The sequence below is a fragment of the Eptesicus fuscus genome, chromosome 15 (genome assembly GCF_027574615.1).
Source record: "Eptesicus fuscus isolate TK198812 chromosome 15, DD_ASM_mEF_20220401, whole genome shotgun sequence".
Classification (NCBI taxonomy): Eukaryota; Metazoa; Chordata; class Mammalia; order Chiroptera; family Vespertilionidae; genus Eptesicus; species Eptesicus fuscus.
Window position 1 is genome coordinate 545,467 of NC_072487.1, and position 18,106 is coordinate 563,572.

The 18,106-nt window shown below is 44.8% G+C and overlaps 1 protein-coding gene across 2 annotated transcripts in view; it reads left to right on the forward strand.

Annotated features, from left to right (window-relative positions):
• CENPP (centromere protein P) overlaps positions 1-18,106 on the forward strand; it is a 258,919-nt gene that overhangs the window by 18,767 nt on the left and 222,046 nt on the right. For both annotated transcript variants that reach the window (XM_008156887.3, XM_054727451.1), the window contains exon 4: positions 5,564-5,652. In XM_008156887.3, the coding sequence (XP_008155109.1) occupies positions 5,564-5,652 (89 nt within the window). The remainder of the gene's footprint in view (positions 1-5,563; positions 5,653-18,106) is intronic.

Consider the following 18,106-nt stretch of genomic DNA (forward strand, 5'->3'; position numbering starts at 1 on the left):
CAGATCACCATAGTGGATACAGACTAGTCTACACCAGCTCCTAAGTCCTATAGGCAGGGTGCTTACTTGCATTTATGGCCATGTGCTAGGATTCCTCATCCTTGTTCTCAGCCATAAAACAGCCCCAAGTTGTCCCTTTTTATATGGGACAGGGGTGGATGTCTGTAATCAGGACCCTGTCTCCTTAGGAACTAGTCAATATTGCCTGGGTCTAGTTATCTGGGCTGGAGGAGTTGCTTCTTGAGAACTGTTTGTGTCCATGTCTCGCCTGCCACCACTGTCCCAGGCAGGCTGCGTGAGAATGAGCTCAGGGATTTCCAGGCTCCTCATCTGATGTCAGAGTTCCCAGCTTTCTCTCACCTCAGAGTGCCCCTCTCAAGGCTGCCATGGTGATCAAGAACATCCACAGTGTGGTATTGCCAAGGTCAGTTGAGCAGAATATGACACAGTCGGAGACATAGGTGATGAGTGGCCCTAGGGGGGAATATATTGTTCCCAGGTTGGCACCAGGCCTTGGGTCCATGTAAGGTCACCAAAATAATATTGTTCTGCATGATCACCTGCTGAAAATTGAGACAGAACATGGACCCAAATGGATTAGTCTTGTTTGGGACGGAGGTCTGTGCCAGGACCCCAGGCTTGTCCCTACTGCAGCTGAGGAAGTCTTGGATGTTGTCCCATTGCAGAAGGTTGCATTACAAAAGGACCAACTGCATTTTCTTTTTTTGTGGGTAATGCAGTCCTAAACTCAGAGTGGTGATATACCAGTGCCTCCATTAATGGGCCAGGCCTACAGTCCATGTCAGGGGGAGGAGTCATAGGCTTGAGGACCAAATCCATGTCGAAGAACATCTGCACTGTCAGTGTGTACCTTGCCCAGGAAAGAGCTCAGCGGTGTCCTAGTATTCCTGGGGTCCTGCAGGCTTTTTCTGCTGTAGGTGTTCATCTTTTTCCACAGTCATTCCATGGGTTATCTGGGGAGAAACTAGACTATGGGCAAAATCAGGTTTGCCCTGGGGAGGTTTGTCCACAAATCCAGTTGGAAAGAGACTGTCCTTTGCAGTTGAGGTGAACGAGCTGCTCAGTGGAGCTGGACATTCCAGGATAGGTTCTGCCCAAAGATTGGTGTGCTCATTAGTAGGACTATGGCCTGAGAGGTCAAATAGACTGCTGTTTTGGTGGTGGTGGTTTTTTAAACTACATATTTTACAGAGGCAGTCCCAGGGTGAACTGGCCCTGGGCTCTGCAGCTCCCGCTGTGGTTTGGATTGCTGTCCTAGGTGGCTGTTGTGAGCACAGACAGGAAGACAGGACCAGAGCCACATGGACCCTGCCACACAGGTGCTGCTCTCCTGGCTTCAGTGGCCATGTTTCCTGCCTCCTACTAGGGAGTGGCTGCATCAGCCCAGCCCTTACTTCCCTGTCCAAAGTATTATTTTTTAAAATATATTTTATTTATATTTTACAGAGAGGAAGGGATAGGGATAGAGAGTTAGAAACATTGATGAGAGAGAAACATGAATCAGCTGCCTCCTGCACACCTCCTACTGGGGATGTGCCCGCAACCAAGGTACATGCCCTTGACCTGGAATCGAACCTGGGACCTTTCAGTCCGCAGGCCGACTCTATCCACTGAGCCAAACCAGTTAGGGCTGTCCAAAGTATTTAAAAAAAAAAAAAAAAATATATATATATATATATATATATATATATATATATTTTTTTTTTTTTTTTTCCCCACTTTTTTTTATTTAGGTAAAAAATATATTTTTCATTGATTTTTTAGAAAGAGAGGAAGGGAGAGGGAGAGAGAAAGTGAAACAGTGATGTGAGAGCAGAACATTGATCTCCTACTCTTGCATGTCCCTTACTAGGGATCCAGCCTGTACTCTGAACATGTGCCCTGACTGGGAATGGAACTAGCAAACTTTTGGTGCATGGGAAGATGCCCAACCAATTGAGCCACACCTGCCAGGGCCTGTCTACAGCATTTCAAGCTAATATTCCAATCCCATGCCACTGAAGCATAACTGAAAACTTTGTGACCATTTCGTTATGGCCTAAGATCATATGCTGAATGAATTAGAATTAGTTGAGCTGCACTTGACAGAAAACTTAAAAATAAAAGGTGGTTTCAGATACTAGAAATTTACTTCTCTGTTGCTTCAACAAAATGTAGGGTAAGTTTTCAGGGACTGCATGATCATTGAGCTCTGCCATCACCCACGTGACTTCCAAATCATGTTGTGAATCACTTTAGCATTTGAGGCATCAGGAAGAAGGGTTGGCAAACAAGGCCTCACCTTTTCTGTCGAAGGACACTTTTTAGAAATTGCAACACCCATAATTTTCACCTACATACTCTTGGCCAATAAGTTAGTGTGAGGGAGGCTGGAAATTTAGTCTATTATATACTAGAGGCCTGGTGCACGAAATTCGTGCACCGGGGGATGTATCTCTCAGCCCAGCCTGCACCCTCTCCAATCTGGGACCCCGGGATCAGGCTTAAATGGGTAGTTGGACATCCCTCTCACAATCCAGGACTGGTGGCTCCCAACTGCTCGCCTTCCTTCCTTCCTGATTGCTCCTAACTGCTTCTGCCTGCCAGCCTGATCACCCCCTAACCACTCCCCTGCCAGCCTGATTGATGCCTAACTGCTCCCCTGCTAGCCCGATTGCCCCTAACTGCCCTCTCCCGCCAGCCTGGTCCCTCCCAACTGCCCTCCCCTGCAGGCCTGGGTTTCCCCCCCCAACTGCCCTTCCCTGCAGGCCCAGTTGCTCCCAACTTCCCTCCTCTGCCGGCCTGGTCACCCCTAACTGCCCTCCCCTGCAGGCTTGATCACCCCCAAGTGTTCTCCCTTGTAGGCCTGGTTCCTCCCAACTGCCCTCCCCTGCTGGTCATCTTGTGGCAGCCATCTTGTGTGTTGGAGTGACAGTCAATTTGCATATTACTCTTTTATTAGATAGGATGGCATGTGGCTAATGAAAATTTGGGACAAGAGTGAAATGAAGAATTGGGGAGTAATAGCAGTTTCTGTCCCATATGCAGGGGTGGGGAACATCCAGCCAGCAGGCCATATAAAGCCCTCGAAATCATTTGGTCTGGCCCTGCCATGGCAACTGCAGGTGGGACTTGAAATTCAATACATCTAGGAGCTTTTTTCATAACAACGTAAATTTATATTAAGTGAATTCTATGTAATAAAAGAGTAATATGCAAATTGACTGTCACTCCAACACACAAGATGGCTGCCTCATGTGGTCAAAGATAGCTGTCCCCATGTGGACACAAGATGGTTGCCACAAGATGGCCTGCAAGGGAGGGCAGTTTGGGGGTGACCAGGCCTGCAGGTGAGGACAGTTGGGGGGGACCCAGGCCAGCAGGGGAGGGCAGTTGGGAGGGACCAGGCCTGCAGGGAAGGGCAGTTGTGGGGGACCAGTCTGCAGGGAAGGGCAGTTGGGGGGGACCAGGCCTGCAGGGGAGGGCAGTTGGGGGCCACCAGGCCTGCAGGGGAGGACAGTTGGGGGCGACCAGGCCTGCAGGGGAGGACAGTTAGGGGTGACCAGACTGGCAGGGGAGGGCAGTTAGAGGCAATTGGGCCAGCAGGGAAGCAGTTAGGCATTGCCACGGGAGTGATTAGGCTGGCAGGCAGAAGCGGTTAGGGGCAATCAGGCAGGCAGACAGGCCGGCGAGCGGTTGGGAGCCAGCCATCCTGGATTGTGAGATGTATGTCTGACTCCCGGGCAGTCGGACATCCCTTGATGGGTCCCAGATTGGAGAGGGTGCAGGCTGGGCTGAGGGACACCCCTTATGAAATGCATAATAATCTGGCCACTCAGTGTATATCTAGGAGGAAAATTACTAGGTCAAATTGAACTATCAGATAACGATTAGTAATGGTGAGCATTGTTTCATATGCTATTGGCCATTTATATATCTTCTTTGAAGAAATGTCTGTTGAGATCCTTTGCTCAGTTTTTAATTGAATTGTGTTTTTATTACTGAGTTGTAAGAGTTCCTCTGACGTATGTTTTTTATTAGATATTGTGATAGAGGCCCACAGATAGCCTACTTCAACTGTAGCTGACCGTAATAATTTTCACTCTGCACTGGAGTAGCTAAAAAACTGAACAAAGCGTATAAACCATCAATATTAATTTCTGCAGCAGCTCAAGATACAAAGAACAAGTCAGATAATACCCAGACAAATGGGGAAGAGTCAAGAAGTATCCACCCACTCTGTTACTCAGAACATTTCTAGACCTACTCCTATTACCAAATGGGAACCACAGAGTTTAAAGCACAAAGAAGGTGCAGAGTTCTTTCATCATCATTTAGGGCCTATGTAAAAATACCTCCATGAAGAAAATCAATAAGAAAATGGAGATAAATTCACTTTGGAAAAATGGATCCAGGAAATACAAGAACATGCTATATAAAATTGCTCTCTCAAATGAAAGCATTTAAAGAAAAATGAATAAGATTAACAGAGAGCTGAGAGAAAGAAGAGAGAGGGAAGGAAGGGAGGAAAAGAGGAAGGGAGGAAGAGAGGAAGGGAGAAAGGGAGAGTAGGATGGATCTAATGATTATAGTGCTTCAAACTACATTAGAAGTAGCCAGGAGTAGAACTTGGAGGATGGGCTTGAGGAAAATCGCCCATGAGAGCAAGTGAAAAGAAGAAAAATCTGGAAGATAGACAGTAGAAAGTCAATAAATGATTTTTTCAAAAACTAGAATAGAAAAAAAAGGGAACAAATTTTAGGAAAATATATAATAAGAGAAAGTTTACTAGTGTGAAGAAGAAAACCTAAATTTGCAGTTCAAATAATGTGAGTTTATTTAGCAAGCCCCATTATTGAATATTGGGTTGCTTTTTGCTTTTTGTAATAAATAGCCAGAAGGCTTTGTCTTCATTTCTTATTATTTGAGGATAGAGTCTTCAGAGTCAGATTATTGAGACAGAGACTGTGAATATTATAAGTTATGCATTGTCCAAAAGATTTTACAGAAAAAATTGTCATCCCCTTGTTTTAATTTACACTTACTTTATTAGTAGTGAGAGTGAACGTGGTTTTTCATGTGAATTGTCTTTTACCTTCGAGTTTTTAGTTAATGTGCTTTGCCTTTTTCTTTTTGGTTTTCCTATCTGTTGTGTTTATGGTAAAATTTTTCTTCAGTTTGTTGCTTTTCTTTTATAAAATTATTTTTATACAGGTATTTTGAGTGTTTTATCTAATTTATTTACTTTTTTCTATTAGCATTTTGTGGATAGTTCTTCCTTGCTGAGTAACCAGTTAAATAAATATTTCCTCCTAGTATTTTATGGTTCACATTTAAGTAAGTAATTTATTTGTAGTTCATTTTGTTTTTTTTTTTGTATGTAGCACAGGTCTGAGTTTTATTCTTTTTACAAGTAGGCAATATTTTCAGAAACTTCTGTAGATTACCTTTTCCTATTAGGTGGCAACATTACATTTTTCATAAATTTTAAAATTATTTTTGTCTTTTTATTTTATTTAAAAGTTGACTGTGTTCTGATACATTAACTTTTCTTAAATTTTAGAACAAGGACAATTTGTCTTCCGTTATTACTGACCTCAACATAATAATGGAGTCCACTGCATATTCAGAATTAAGTGAATTTGTATCTAGGTAAGATAATTTACAATTTTTTTTTTTTTTAGGGATTGTTTTCACTCTATAGTTTTGAGTTTACCTTTTCTCCCTTCTTGATAAATAAATATCAAAATAAATCTGAAAGTATGACACCATTTTTATGGGTTATATTTAATCCTATGTTCTTTATATCTATTATTCTTTCATTCAATAAAAATTCATTATGCATTTACTCTGTGCTAGGCATTAAAATTAAATTCTGAGCAAAACTAGATGTAAGCCTTAATCCTCATGGAATTTGTAGCCTAGTGGAAAAGTCGAGTATTAAGTAGTCACAGAAATAAATCTAAAATTGTGTCTGTGCTAAATGTTATAATGAAGAGTTGCATAGTGCTGTTGAAGCATACATCATGAATTTAACTTCCAGGGAGAACATGGCATGATTTTCTGAAAGTTGAGCTTACGTCTGAAAACTGAATAGGCATAAACAGGTGTTCAGCGGAATAGCTTGTGCATAGGCACTGTATTAGGAGGGACCATGGCATCTGTGAGCAGCTGGCAGGAGGCACGAGTGATTAGAGAAGGGAAGGCAAGGGCGTGTGGTATAAGATGAAGCTAGTGAAGTAATGGAGTTGGTGTAGGGAGTTTGATCACAAGTCCCACACAATGTGAAGTTTTTAAAAATATATATATATTTTATTGATTTCAGAGAGGAAAGGGAGAAAGAGATAGAAACATCAATGATGAGAAAGAATCATTGACCAGCTGCCTCCTGCACACCCGCCACTGGGGATAGGGCCCACAACCTGGGCATGTGCCCCTGGCCAGAATCGAACCTGGGACCCTTCATTTGGCAGGCTGACCCTGGATCCACTGAGCCAAACCAGCCAGGGCAATGTGAAGCTTTTGAAAGGTTTTAAGCAGAGCCTAAGGAAGGCAGAAGTGCGACACCCTTTCTATAAAGAATTACTAGAGGCCCAGTGTGCACGAAATCGTGTGCAGGTAGCTCACTTCCACTTGCCTCAGCTGGCCGCCCTGCCCATTGCCTCTCGTAGCTCTCTGCTGCTTGTTGCTCACTGCCCCGCCCTTCACCGTCCTCCTCCTCTCGTAGCTCTCTGCCACTAGTAGCTCGCGCCCGGCTCCGCCTGTCACAAGAGCCGATGCTCGTTTGGGTGTGATGGTGTTACGGTGTTAGGGCCACTGGCTTTTTATATGTATAGATTATTCTGGGTGCTGCAGGGAGAATGGATTGAAGGGGTGCAAGAGTAGATGCAGGAGGCTAAATGACTGTCCAGTAAGACGTTCATGCAACAGAGGTTTGTAGTTTGGACTAGAATGATGGTACTTGAGGTAGAGAGCTGGATGGATTGGGAGATATTTAGGAAGCACAATTAAATGGGCGTGGTGTTGTTGAATAAGAGGGGTCAGGAGTCACTGACAGGGAATAGCTTCTTGATGCTGATTGCATTTGATGAGCTAGGGAGAGTTGGAAGAAGACCAAATCAGGTGAGATTAACTTCAGTTTGGACATGTTGGACTTGAGTGCCTGTGAAACACTGAAGTAAAATATGACATAGGCAGCTCAGAAACTGTAGAGGTCGGAGATAGAACACTGGAGTTATCTGCCAATGAGTATAAATGAAAGCCTTGAGAAGGAATGAGATCACCTATGAAAAAATGTAAAGAAACTAGGAAAAGGACTGGAACTGAACCATGAGGAATTCTAAAATGTACTGCTGAATGACAGGGAAGGATCTTGCAAAGGATTAGAAAAGGAACTATTTGAGAGGTGAGAGGAAAACCAGGAACGTGTTGTTGAACATTGACAACTAGGTTGGCAGTTTTTCTTTCACATCTTTAAAGATGTCCTTCCAATGTCCTCTGGATTGTATAGGTTGTGTCAAGATGTCTATTATATTGTTATTTTGTGCATGTGTTTTTTGGGCTGCCTTTAAACTTTTATCTTAATTTTTCTCTTCTATAGCTTGTGCTATATCTAGGGTATAATTGAGTGAAAATCTTTCACCACATTTTTGGAAATACTTCTTCCTCATGTTCTCTATTCTTCAACTTCACTTATATGTTAGACAATTTGAGATACTTTCGCACTGTTTGGATGTTCTGTTCTGTCTTTCTTTTTTTTCTTTACATTACAGTTTGGATAATTTCTGTTACCCTATCTTCAAATGTACAGTCTTTTCTCATTTAAGCAGTTAACTGCCACACCTCGAAAACGGGTCCACTACTTGCGTGTATAGATGCTTATGGTGTACAGAGGGTTAAAGTCGAGTCTACCAATAAGCTCACTGAAAGAATTCTTCAGCTCTAATGTAATTTTTTTTTATTTCTGCCATTTTCTTTTTTTAAATATGTTTTTATTGATTTCAGAGAGGAAGGAGGAGCAGGAGAGAGAGAGAAACATCAATGATGAATGAGAATCATTAAGAGAGAATCATAGCTGACCCCTACTGGCAGATGAGCCCACAACCCTGGCATGTGCCCTGACTGGGAATCGAACCCTGATCTCCTGGTTCATAGGTCGACACTCAACCACGGAGCCATGCCAGTTGGGCTCTAGCATTTTTACTTGATTATTAATTTCTCTTTCTGCTGAAATTCCCCATTTGTTCATGGATGCTGTCCAATTATTCTACCAGATCTCATAAACATTAATTATCACTAGAGGCCCAATGCATGAAATTTGTGCATGGGAGGGGGGTGTCCCTCAGCCTGCCTGCACCCTCTCCAATCTGGGACCCCTTGTGGGATGTCGGACTGCCGGTTTTGGGATTGGGCCTAAACCAGCAGTCAGACATCCCTCTCACAATGTGGGACCACTGGCTCCTAACTGCTCACCTGCCTCATTGCCCCTAACCGCTTCTGCCTGCCATCCTGATCGCCCCCTAACCGCTCCCCTGCCAGCCTGATTGATGCCTAACTGCTCCCCTGCAGGCCTGATCGCCCCCAACTGCCTCCCCTGCTGACCTGATTGCCTCTAGCTGACCTCCCCTGCCAGACTGATCGCCTCCTCTGCCGGGACCTGCCTCTTCCGCGCGAGGCGGCGGAGATGCCGGGACTGGCCTCCTCCACACCACACGGAGCTGTGGGACCCCCGGGCCCCTGGGATGCCGGGCCTCACCTCCGCTGTATGTGCGGCCATCTCATGGCGGCCATCTTGTGGCGACACCCACGAGGGCGCAAGCACCACCTAGACTTTTGTTAGTATAGATTACAGTCAGAGCTCAGTTCTCGAATGCCTCCCATCTTGAACAGTTTAATTCTCGACCAACTTGTTCATGGAAAATAGGTCTTAATTTCAGTTCTTGACCTGACAATGCTTTGATGCTGATACAGCTTATCAAAAAGTGTCTCTCAGGCCACAAAGAAAGGAGAGAATGCACAAGTGTGACCTCAGCTTGTTAACATCTCAGGAAATAGTGATGTGAGTCTTGTGTGTGTTTTTTCCTTTTGTTGCTGGCAAATGGATGATTAGCACAATTTTAAAACATAAAGAAGCCATGAAGAATGGTGATTTTGCTAAAGGTGTGAAAGTGTTCATGAAACAATGATAACAGGCCATTGAAGAGGTAGAAAAATTGTTGATTTGGATAATGCAAAACAAGTTAGCCTGTGACAGCATTTCAGCAGCCGTGATATGTGAGAAGTCGAAGATGCTGCATGCTGACCTAAAAGAACCCTGGACCCAGTGCTGGAAGGGGGTTGTTTTGTTGTTGGCGGCTGCAGTGGCACCAGGGAGCAAGCCGAACCTGAGTTCAGCAACCTCAGTACTTGGGTTCCGGCTAGGAAAGAATTCAGAGCTAAGACCCAGCTGTAAGAGAACATGTATTTGGTTAATCACATAAGTAGAAGGAATTCCTAGAAGAAGTGGGCTTAGGAAATAAGTTCAGAGGCAAAGGGAGGGCCCTTCGAGCTTGGAGTGGGAAGCCAATGGTAACTGCCTGGGGCTGGGCGGGGGAAGGGAAAGGGAAAGATGGGTATGCTACAGAGAGGGGCTGCTTCCTGAGGGTTTTAAGGGTGGAGATTTTAGGGAATTCCCAGGGGAAGATCTTAATAGAATATTCAGTGGCATTGCAAGTGTGTCCTTTCAGGGTTGTGGTCTCCACTGATTGATTGGTGGGCAGCGCCTGGGCCAGGAGTCATTATTCAATGCAGCTGGTTCTGAGGTCAGCCATGGGGTCGCTGGTCTGGTTTTTCTGCTTTTCTGGACCTGGAGCTGAAATACAACTGAGGCCTAAATGTTATATCTGGGGAGGAAAGGTCAGGGGTCCAAACCTCATGACCAGCGATACGCTAAGGGAGGAAAGGTCACCCTGGGGTGACCTTCTGTAACTGACCCATCTTCCTTGCTCTGCGCATGTCTGTCTAACAGCCTGCCACAACTTAAGGCCAGAAGTTTTTGCCTATGTCCCTCTTCCCGAAGCAGTGCATCTTTGTCTTGGTAGCAGTACTTGACCGCCCCTCTCCCATAGTCACATGGATTTGACTTCTGTTCCTCCCTCAGAAGTAAGGGGCTTTTCCCCATTGCTTTACTGCCTTTTCCTCAATGGGTTAGGGTTTTTGCTTCCCACTATTGAAGAGTTCTGTAGAAGAATTCTGGCTTCATCTTGTACTCGAGCAGCAGCTTTTTGCCTCTTCATGCCTGTGCCATTAGGGGGAGCTCTCTCCCAGTTGCTACCATGACTCCAGTCTTTCTGATGGAGTCCTGCTGTGTTTTGTGTTCCCATCTGTTCTAAATGGTACTCTATTCCACAGGTTGAGAACCGCTAGCAGGGTCGCCTAGGACCATCGGAAAACACAGATATTTACATTACGATTCATTAACAGTAGCAAAATTACAGTTATGAAATAGCAACGAAAATAATTTTGTGGTTGGGCTCACCACAACATGAGAAACTATATTAAAGGGTCGCGGCATTAGAAAGGTTGAGAACCACTGTACTAGAGGGTAGGGTCCCCTAGGCCTAACCTGCCATCAGGGCCATGTCCACCTCCCCACAAAGCCACGGACACTCTGTGGACGTTGCCGGAGCTGCTGCAGGACCCAGAAGTCCCGCCTGCTGTGGCCGCCATGGGACCGAGAAGTCCCAGTCACCCGGGACCCATCAATGCACCTCCTGCTGAGTCACGCCTTTTATGATATAGACTACAGGCCCGGTGCACGAAATCCGTGCATGGTGGTGGGGGGGTGTCCCTCAGCCCAGCCTGCACCCTCTCCAATCTGGGATCCCAGTGGGATCAGGCCTAAACAGGCAGTTGGACATCCCTCTCACAATCCAGGATTGCCAGCTCCCAACTGCTTGTCTGCCTGATTGCCCCTAACCGCTTCTGCCTGCCAGCCTGATCATCACCTAACCACTCCCCTGACAGCCTGATCAACACCTAACTGCTCCCCTGCTGGCCCGATTGACCCTAACTGCCCTCCCCTGCCCACCTGGTCACCCCTAACTGTCCTCCCCTGCTGGCCTGGTTTCCCCTAACTGTCCTCCCCTGCCAGCCTGGTCGCTCCTAACTGCCCTCCCCTGTCAGCCTGGTCACCCCCAACTGCCTTCCCCTGCTGGCCCGATTGCCCCAAACTGCCCTCCCTGTCAGCCTGGTCACCTCTAACTGCCCTCCCCTGCTGGCCTGGTCGCCCCTAACTGTCCTCCCCTGCCGGCCTGGTAGCCCCTAACTGTTCTTCCCTGTAGCCTGGTCACCCCCAACTGCCCTCCCCTGCAGGCCTGGTCCCCCCTAACTGCCCTCCTTTGCAGGCCTGGTCCCTCCCAACTGCTGTCCCCTGCTGGCCATCTTGTGGCAGCAATCTTTGACTACATGGGGGTAGACATCTTTCGTGTTGGAGTGATGGTCAATTTGCATATTATGCTTTTATTGTATAGGATATTTATTTAAAAAAATATATTTTATTGATTTTCTTACAGAGAGGAAGGGAGAGGGATAGAGAGTTAGAAACATCGATCAGCTGCCTCCTGCACACCCCCTACTGGGGATGTGCCCACAACCAAGGTACATGCCCTTGACCGGAATCGAACCTGGGACCCTCAGTCCGCAGGCCGACGCTCTGTCCACTGAGCCAAACCAGTCAGGGCTATATAGGATATTTCTTGCTCAGTCTATGGAGGACAGTTTGGGACAGTTAGGGCAGTTAGGGACAGATACTTTATTACCATACTAGTCTTAATTTCTCTGCTTCTCCGTCTCTGATGACATAAATGTAAAACTTCTTGGTGTTGTCCCACGTGTTCCTTTTCTCTTTCTTCAGATTGGCTGGTTTCTGTGTACTCACCACACAATAAAGATATTGCACAGTTCCATCCACACAACCAGCCTCTCAGGTTCTCCCTTTACAGTCACACCCTCCCCTAACGCTTAGTGCCTGGCAAAACCTGCTCTGATCTTCATCGGTCGAGTTTTGCCGTTTACAAAATGTCAAGTAAAGGGAATCCCAGTGGGTAACCTTTAGAGACTGGCTTCTTTACTTAGCACAGTGGCTTTGAGATTCATCCATGTTTTCACCTCCAAGTAAGGTCCATTGTTTGGACACTCGTTTGTTTATTCACTTACCCTTGGAGAACATTTGGGTTCTCGCCAGTTTTGGTGATTATGAACAGAGCTGCTGTAAACATTCATTGAGGTTTTTGTGTGTATAAGGTTTCTTTCTCTAGAGAAAAGAACCAAAAGTGGGATTGCTGGGTCATGTGATAGGATATGTTTAAATCCTACCTAATAATAGAGTAATATGCAAATTGACCGTACCTTCGCTACACCCACAAGCCACGCCCACCAACCATGCCCACCAGGAAACCGTTGCAGGGACGTTGGGGTGCGGCGGAGCCCAAGGCCGGGAAAGCCACCGCCCCAGGCTTTCCCGGCCTTGGGCACCAGTGGGGAGCCTGCATGGATCGCAGGCAACCACGGGGGTCGGCTCCTACGATCCGTAGCAGGGATGTTGGGTGTGGCCGAGCCAAGGCCGCCACCCGGGGCCAAGCCCCGACCCTGAAAGAAGGCAGAAGGCGGTGGCCACAGCCAAGGCCTGGGTCCCCGTGCTGGCAGAAAACTGGTGCAGGCAGCCAGGTGAATGAAGGTCTATTGCACGAATCTTCGTGCAAACGGGCTGCTAGTTTATAATAAACCGACAAACTTTATCAGAGCAGCCATACTATTTTACAGTCTTTCCCACCAGCAATATATGAAAGTGATTGATAATATTTGAGTGCATTATCTTCTGTTAATCACCTGAATTAGGCCTAATATTTCTAGGAGTTTGTTTTTGAAATAAAAGTTTAGAATTTTTATTCTCAAGTTCTCTGTTTTGCTATATTACTGAGAAGGAGACAGTTGGGTTTATTTTACGTTTCTGGCTAGTGGAAATGGAAATGTGTCACTGCCAACATTTTGTGAAAGAAACCCCTATCATCTGTTTTGCATTAGTAAAGTTTGGACTGTGCTTCGGAAGAATAGATAAATTGCAATCATTCTTTACAGCTATAACACACACACGCACTTCTTTCTTAAATGGGAAGCTATAAATGCCGTAATGGAGTACCCTTTATGGAGATGCTAATGTGTTGAAGGAATTGTGACTTAGTCCACTTTTAAATAAAGTTCTTTTAAAAAATTATGTCACAGAACAGTCTCTTTTCTCTTTCCTTCTCTCTGAGGGCCTGTAGTGTGTATGTATTGACGCTTGGCCGTTGTAATGTTTATCAGATGTTTTTCTCTGCTCACTCCCTCACTGCATGAACAGGTGCTTAATGGCTACCTTGTCTGATGGAGATTAAAATATCATGTCACTTTCACCTGCAAGCTCCAATGAAGTAACTGCTGCTCATTATAGGCCTGTATTCTTTGGAGAGTCATTTGTTCACTCAGATGTTAAAAAGGTATTTGTAATAGACATTGGAGTAAGTTTTAACACTTAATCTCAAGTGTTTCCTACAAAATTTATGTGTATGTTGCAGTGTGTTAACTTATTTTCTTTTTTGTTTTCTTGGTGTCTGCTTTGGTCATTTGTCACTTTGTTTCCATTTCCTGCTTTCTTTTGGATTATTTATATACTAGATGCCCAGTGCACGAATTCGTGCACTGGTGGGGTCGGGCCGGCTTGGCCCCAATCAGGATGGATCAGGGCCGGGCCTGTCAGGAGGAGGAGATGACAGGAGGTTGGCTGGCGGTCCCCGCCTCTGATTGGGGTGGAGAGACTGATCAGGGGTCAGCGCCAGGGGAGGAGCCGTGGGAGGGTGGCCTGCCAGCCCCATCCCCAGTTGTTATTGGGGGGGCTGATCAGGGGTGGAACTAGCTGGAGGGAGGGGCCATAGGCTGATCGGGGTGGTGGGGCTGATTGGGGGTGGGTTCGGCCATGGGGATGGGCTGTGGGTGGTGAGCCAGCTGTCCCTGTCTCAGAATTGGGGGGGGCAATCGGGGGCAGCAGCCTGGGGGAGGAGCCCTGGATGGTTGGCCAGCTGACCCTGCCCCTGATTGAAGTGGGGGGCCCGATTGAGAGCGGAGCTGGCTGGGAGGAGGAGCTGATTGGCTCCTGAATTTGAGTGATATATTCTCATCATAGTTTTTAGCACTTCCTTATATTCTGGCATAAAAAAATTTCCAGGCTCACACTATACCTCTGCTACCTCAATAAGTAAATCTGATAGGGGTGGTGGGGGCTCATCGGGGGTGGGGCAGGCTGGGAGGAGGGGCTGATAGGGGTGGTGGGGGCTCATCGGGGGTGGGGCAGGCTGGGAGGAGGGACTGCAGGCAGTTGTCTGGCTGGCCCCACTCCCAATTGGAGTATGGGGGGTGATCAGGGGTGGGGTCAGCTGGGGGGAGGGGTGCACGAGGTTGTCCGGCCGGCCCTGCCTCCTATTGGGGAGGGGGGGCAATCAGGGGCAGGGCCAGCCAGGGGGAGGGGCTGCAGGGGGGCTTGGCCAGCCGCCCTACCCTTGATTGGGGTGGGAGAGGCTGATCAGGGGTGGGGCTGGCAGCAGGGAGGGGCTTCGTGAGGTTGGCTAGCCAGCCCCACCCCTCGATCGGCCGGTTCACTGGCTGCAGTGGGCGTCATAGTGACTGGTCGTTTCAGTCATTATGCCGTTCCAGTTGCAGGCTTTTTATATATATAGATCTTTTAGTATTCTGTTTTAATTTATCCACTGATCTTGTTTTTGTTTTGGTCCTATCTATTTGTATGTCCTTTTAGTTACCTGCTAGAGGGATTGCAACATTCATAACCTAATTTTAAACAGTTTTCTTAGGTTTAATACTTTGCCACTCCAAGTTTAGTCTGAAGCCTTATAACTATAGGCCCCTTTCCCTCCCTGCTTCAAATTGTAGTTTTCCTAGGAATTACAATGATGTGTGTGCACTGGAAACCTGATAAGATAATGTTAGAATTTTTACTTTTGACCATCATATGTAAATTAATAAGCTTAAGTGAAAAGTGATAATTTGTTATATTTACCCAGATTTTAAAAATTAAGTAGTCTGTGTGGAGATACTTTATTACCATACTAGTCTTCATTAAAATTTTTGCCTAGATTTAGCATCTCGTGATGATTTTTGTTTGGTCTGCTATTTACTGTGATGGTTGCAAAATGATAAATTTTCAACTCTAGCACTTCCTGTACATTTTTCAATAGGCATTAGGCCTTGTAATTAATAAATCTCTCTTCTCTCCTGTGTGTGTGTGTGTGTGTGTGTGTGTGTATACATATGTATTTAGTTAGTATAGATTTGATTTCACTCATTCTTATTTTTTTAATGATTTATAATTCCTTATTCTTCTTGTTATTTTGTTGCTCAAATTATCTTAGACTTGATCAGTGAAAAATCCTTTCGGTTGGCTCCTGAATTTGAGTGATATATTCTCATCATAGTTTTTAGCACTTCCTTATATTCTGGCATAAAAAATTTTCCAGGCTCACACTATACCTCTCCTACCTCAATAAGTAAATCCTCCTATATAATAAAGAGGTAATATGCAAATTGACCATCACTCCAACACATAAGATGGCCACCCCCATGTGGTCAAAGATGGCTGCCCCCATGTGGACACAAGATGGCCGCCCCAAGATGGCCAGCAGGGGAGGGCAGTTGTGGGCGATTAGACCTACAGGGGAGGGCAGTTAGGGGTGACCCACAAGTTGAGAACCGCTAGCAGGGTCGCCTAAGACCATCGGAAAACACAGATATTTACATTACGATTCATAACAGTAGCAAAATTACCGTTATGAAGTAGCAACGAAAATAATTTTATGGTTGGGGGTCACCACAACATGAGGAACTGTATTAAAGGGTCGCGGCATTAGAAAGGTTGAGAATCACTGCTCTAGGCCCATCCCTGTTGTTGCAAAAGGTAAAATTTTATTCTTTTTTATATTAGAGTAACAGTCCATTGTATCTATGTACCATATCTTTATCTAATCCTCTATTGATGAACACTAAGGTTGGTTTTTTTTTTCACATACTGGCTATAGTAAATAATGCTGCAGTGAACATAAGGGTGCATATATCTTTGTGAATAAATTTTTTCAAAATTTTCAGGTGGATACCCAGAAGAGGGGTTGCTGGGTCATATGGTAACTCTGCTCTTAATTATCTGAGGAACCTCCATACTGTTTTCCATAGTGGCTTGTACCAGTTTACATTCCCTCCAGCAGTGAGTGAGGGTTCCCTTTTCTTCACATCCTCTCCAACACTTGATATTGCTTGCCTTTCTGACAGGAGAGTGGTCGCTTCTCATTGTAGTTTTAATTTACATTTCCCTAATAACTAGTGAAGTTGTACATCTTCATATATCTGTTGGCCATTTGTATGTTTTCTTGGGAGAACTATCTTTTAGGCCCTCTACCTATTTTTTTTACTTGAATGTGTGTGTGTGTAAATTATAACATTTACCAGAATGTTATAATCTGGTTTTCTGGGATTTCGAGGGATTGGGCCTAAACCGGATCCCCCCCATGCACGTGTGTGTGTTTGTGTGTGTGTGTTGTGTGTGTTCAGTTGTATGAGTTCTTTACTTGCTTTGGATGTTAAATATATAATATCCGCTTATTGGAGTTGTTGTTTGCAAATATTTTCTCCAATTTGATTAGTTGCCTTAGTGTTTTGTTGACAGTTTCTTTTGCTGTGTCCAAGCTTTTTAGTTTGATATAGACCCTTTCATTTGTTTTTGCTTTTGCCTCCCTTGACTGTAAGGTCAAATTTATAAAATCCTCACAAGTCAAGGGAGGTAAAAAGCAAAAATATTTAAGACCAAGTTCCATGATTTTAGTACCAGTGTTTTTTTTTTTTTTTTAATGTAATTTATTGTTTCAGGTGTTATATTTAGGTCTTTGATTCATTTTGAGTTAATTTTTATATGTGGGTACAAAGTGTAGCCTGGTTTCATTCCTTTTTATGCAGCTTTCCAATTTTCCCAGCACCATTTATTAAAGAGGCTTTTTGTTTTTCGTTGTATGTTTTTGGTTCTTATCTCAAAAAATTATTTTCCCAGGCTAAGCTGGTGTGGCTCAGTGGCTGAGCATGGACCTGTGCACCAAGAGGTCTCCAGTTCGAAACCTGGTCAGGGCACATGTCTGGGTTGCAGAGTGGATCCCCAGCAGGGGACATGCAGGATGCCTCCTAATTGATGTTGATGTTTCTCTTTCATCAGTGTTTCTATCTCTGTCTCCCTCTCCCTACCACTCTCTAAAAATAAATAAAAACATATTTAAAAATTATTTTCCCATATACAAGTGGGTTTGTTTCTGGTCTCTCAGTTCTGTTCCATTGGTCTGTGTATCTGTTTTTCTGTCAATACCATGCTTTTTTTTATGATTGTTACTTTGTATTATAGCATGAAGACAGGGAGTGTGACACCTCCAGCTTCATTCTTTTTTCTTGGGGTTACTTTGGCAATTTGGGATCTTTTGTGTTTCTATCAAAATCTGATGATTTTTGTTCTATTTCTTTTAAAAAACGACATTGGGATTTTGATGGTGATTGTATGGAGTCTGTATATTGCTGTGGGTAATAAAGCTATTTAAACAGTGTTGGTTATCCCAATTTGTAAACATGGAATATCTTCCCATTTCTTTCTTTTTTAAAATATATTTTTATTAATTTCAGAGAGAGGAAGAGAGAGAGAAGCATCAATGATGTGAGAATCATGGATCGGCTGCTTCCTGCACGCCCCGCACTGGGGATCGAGCCTGCAACCCAGGCATGTGCCCTGACCTCCCGGGAATCGAACTGTGACCTCCTGGGTCATAGGTCGACCCTCAACCACCGAGCCACATGGCCGGGCAATCTTTCCATTTCTTTGTGTCTTTTTAAACCTCTTTTAATAATGCCTTGTAGTTGTCAGTATGTAGGTCCTTTACATTCTCTGTTAAGTTTATTCCTAGGTATTTTATACTTTTTGTTGTAATTACAAATAGAATTATTTTTTTCATTCCCCCTCTCGCCCCATGAAATTTCATTGTTAGTAAATGGAAATGTA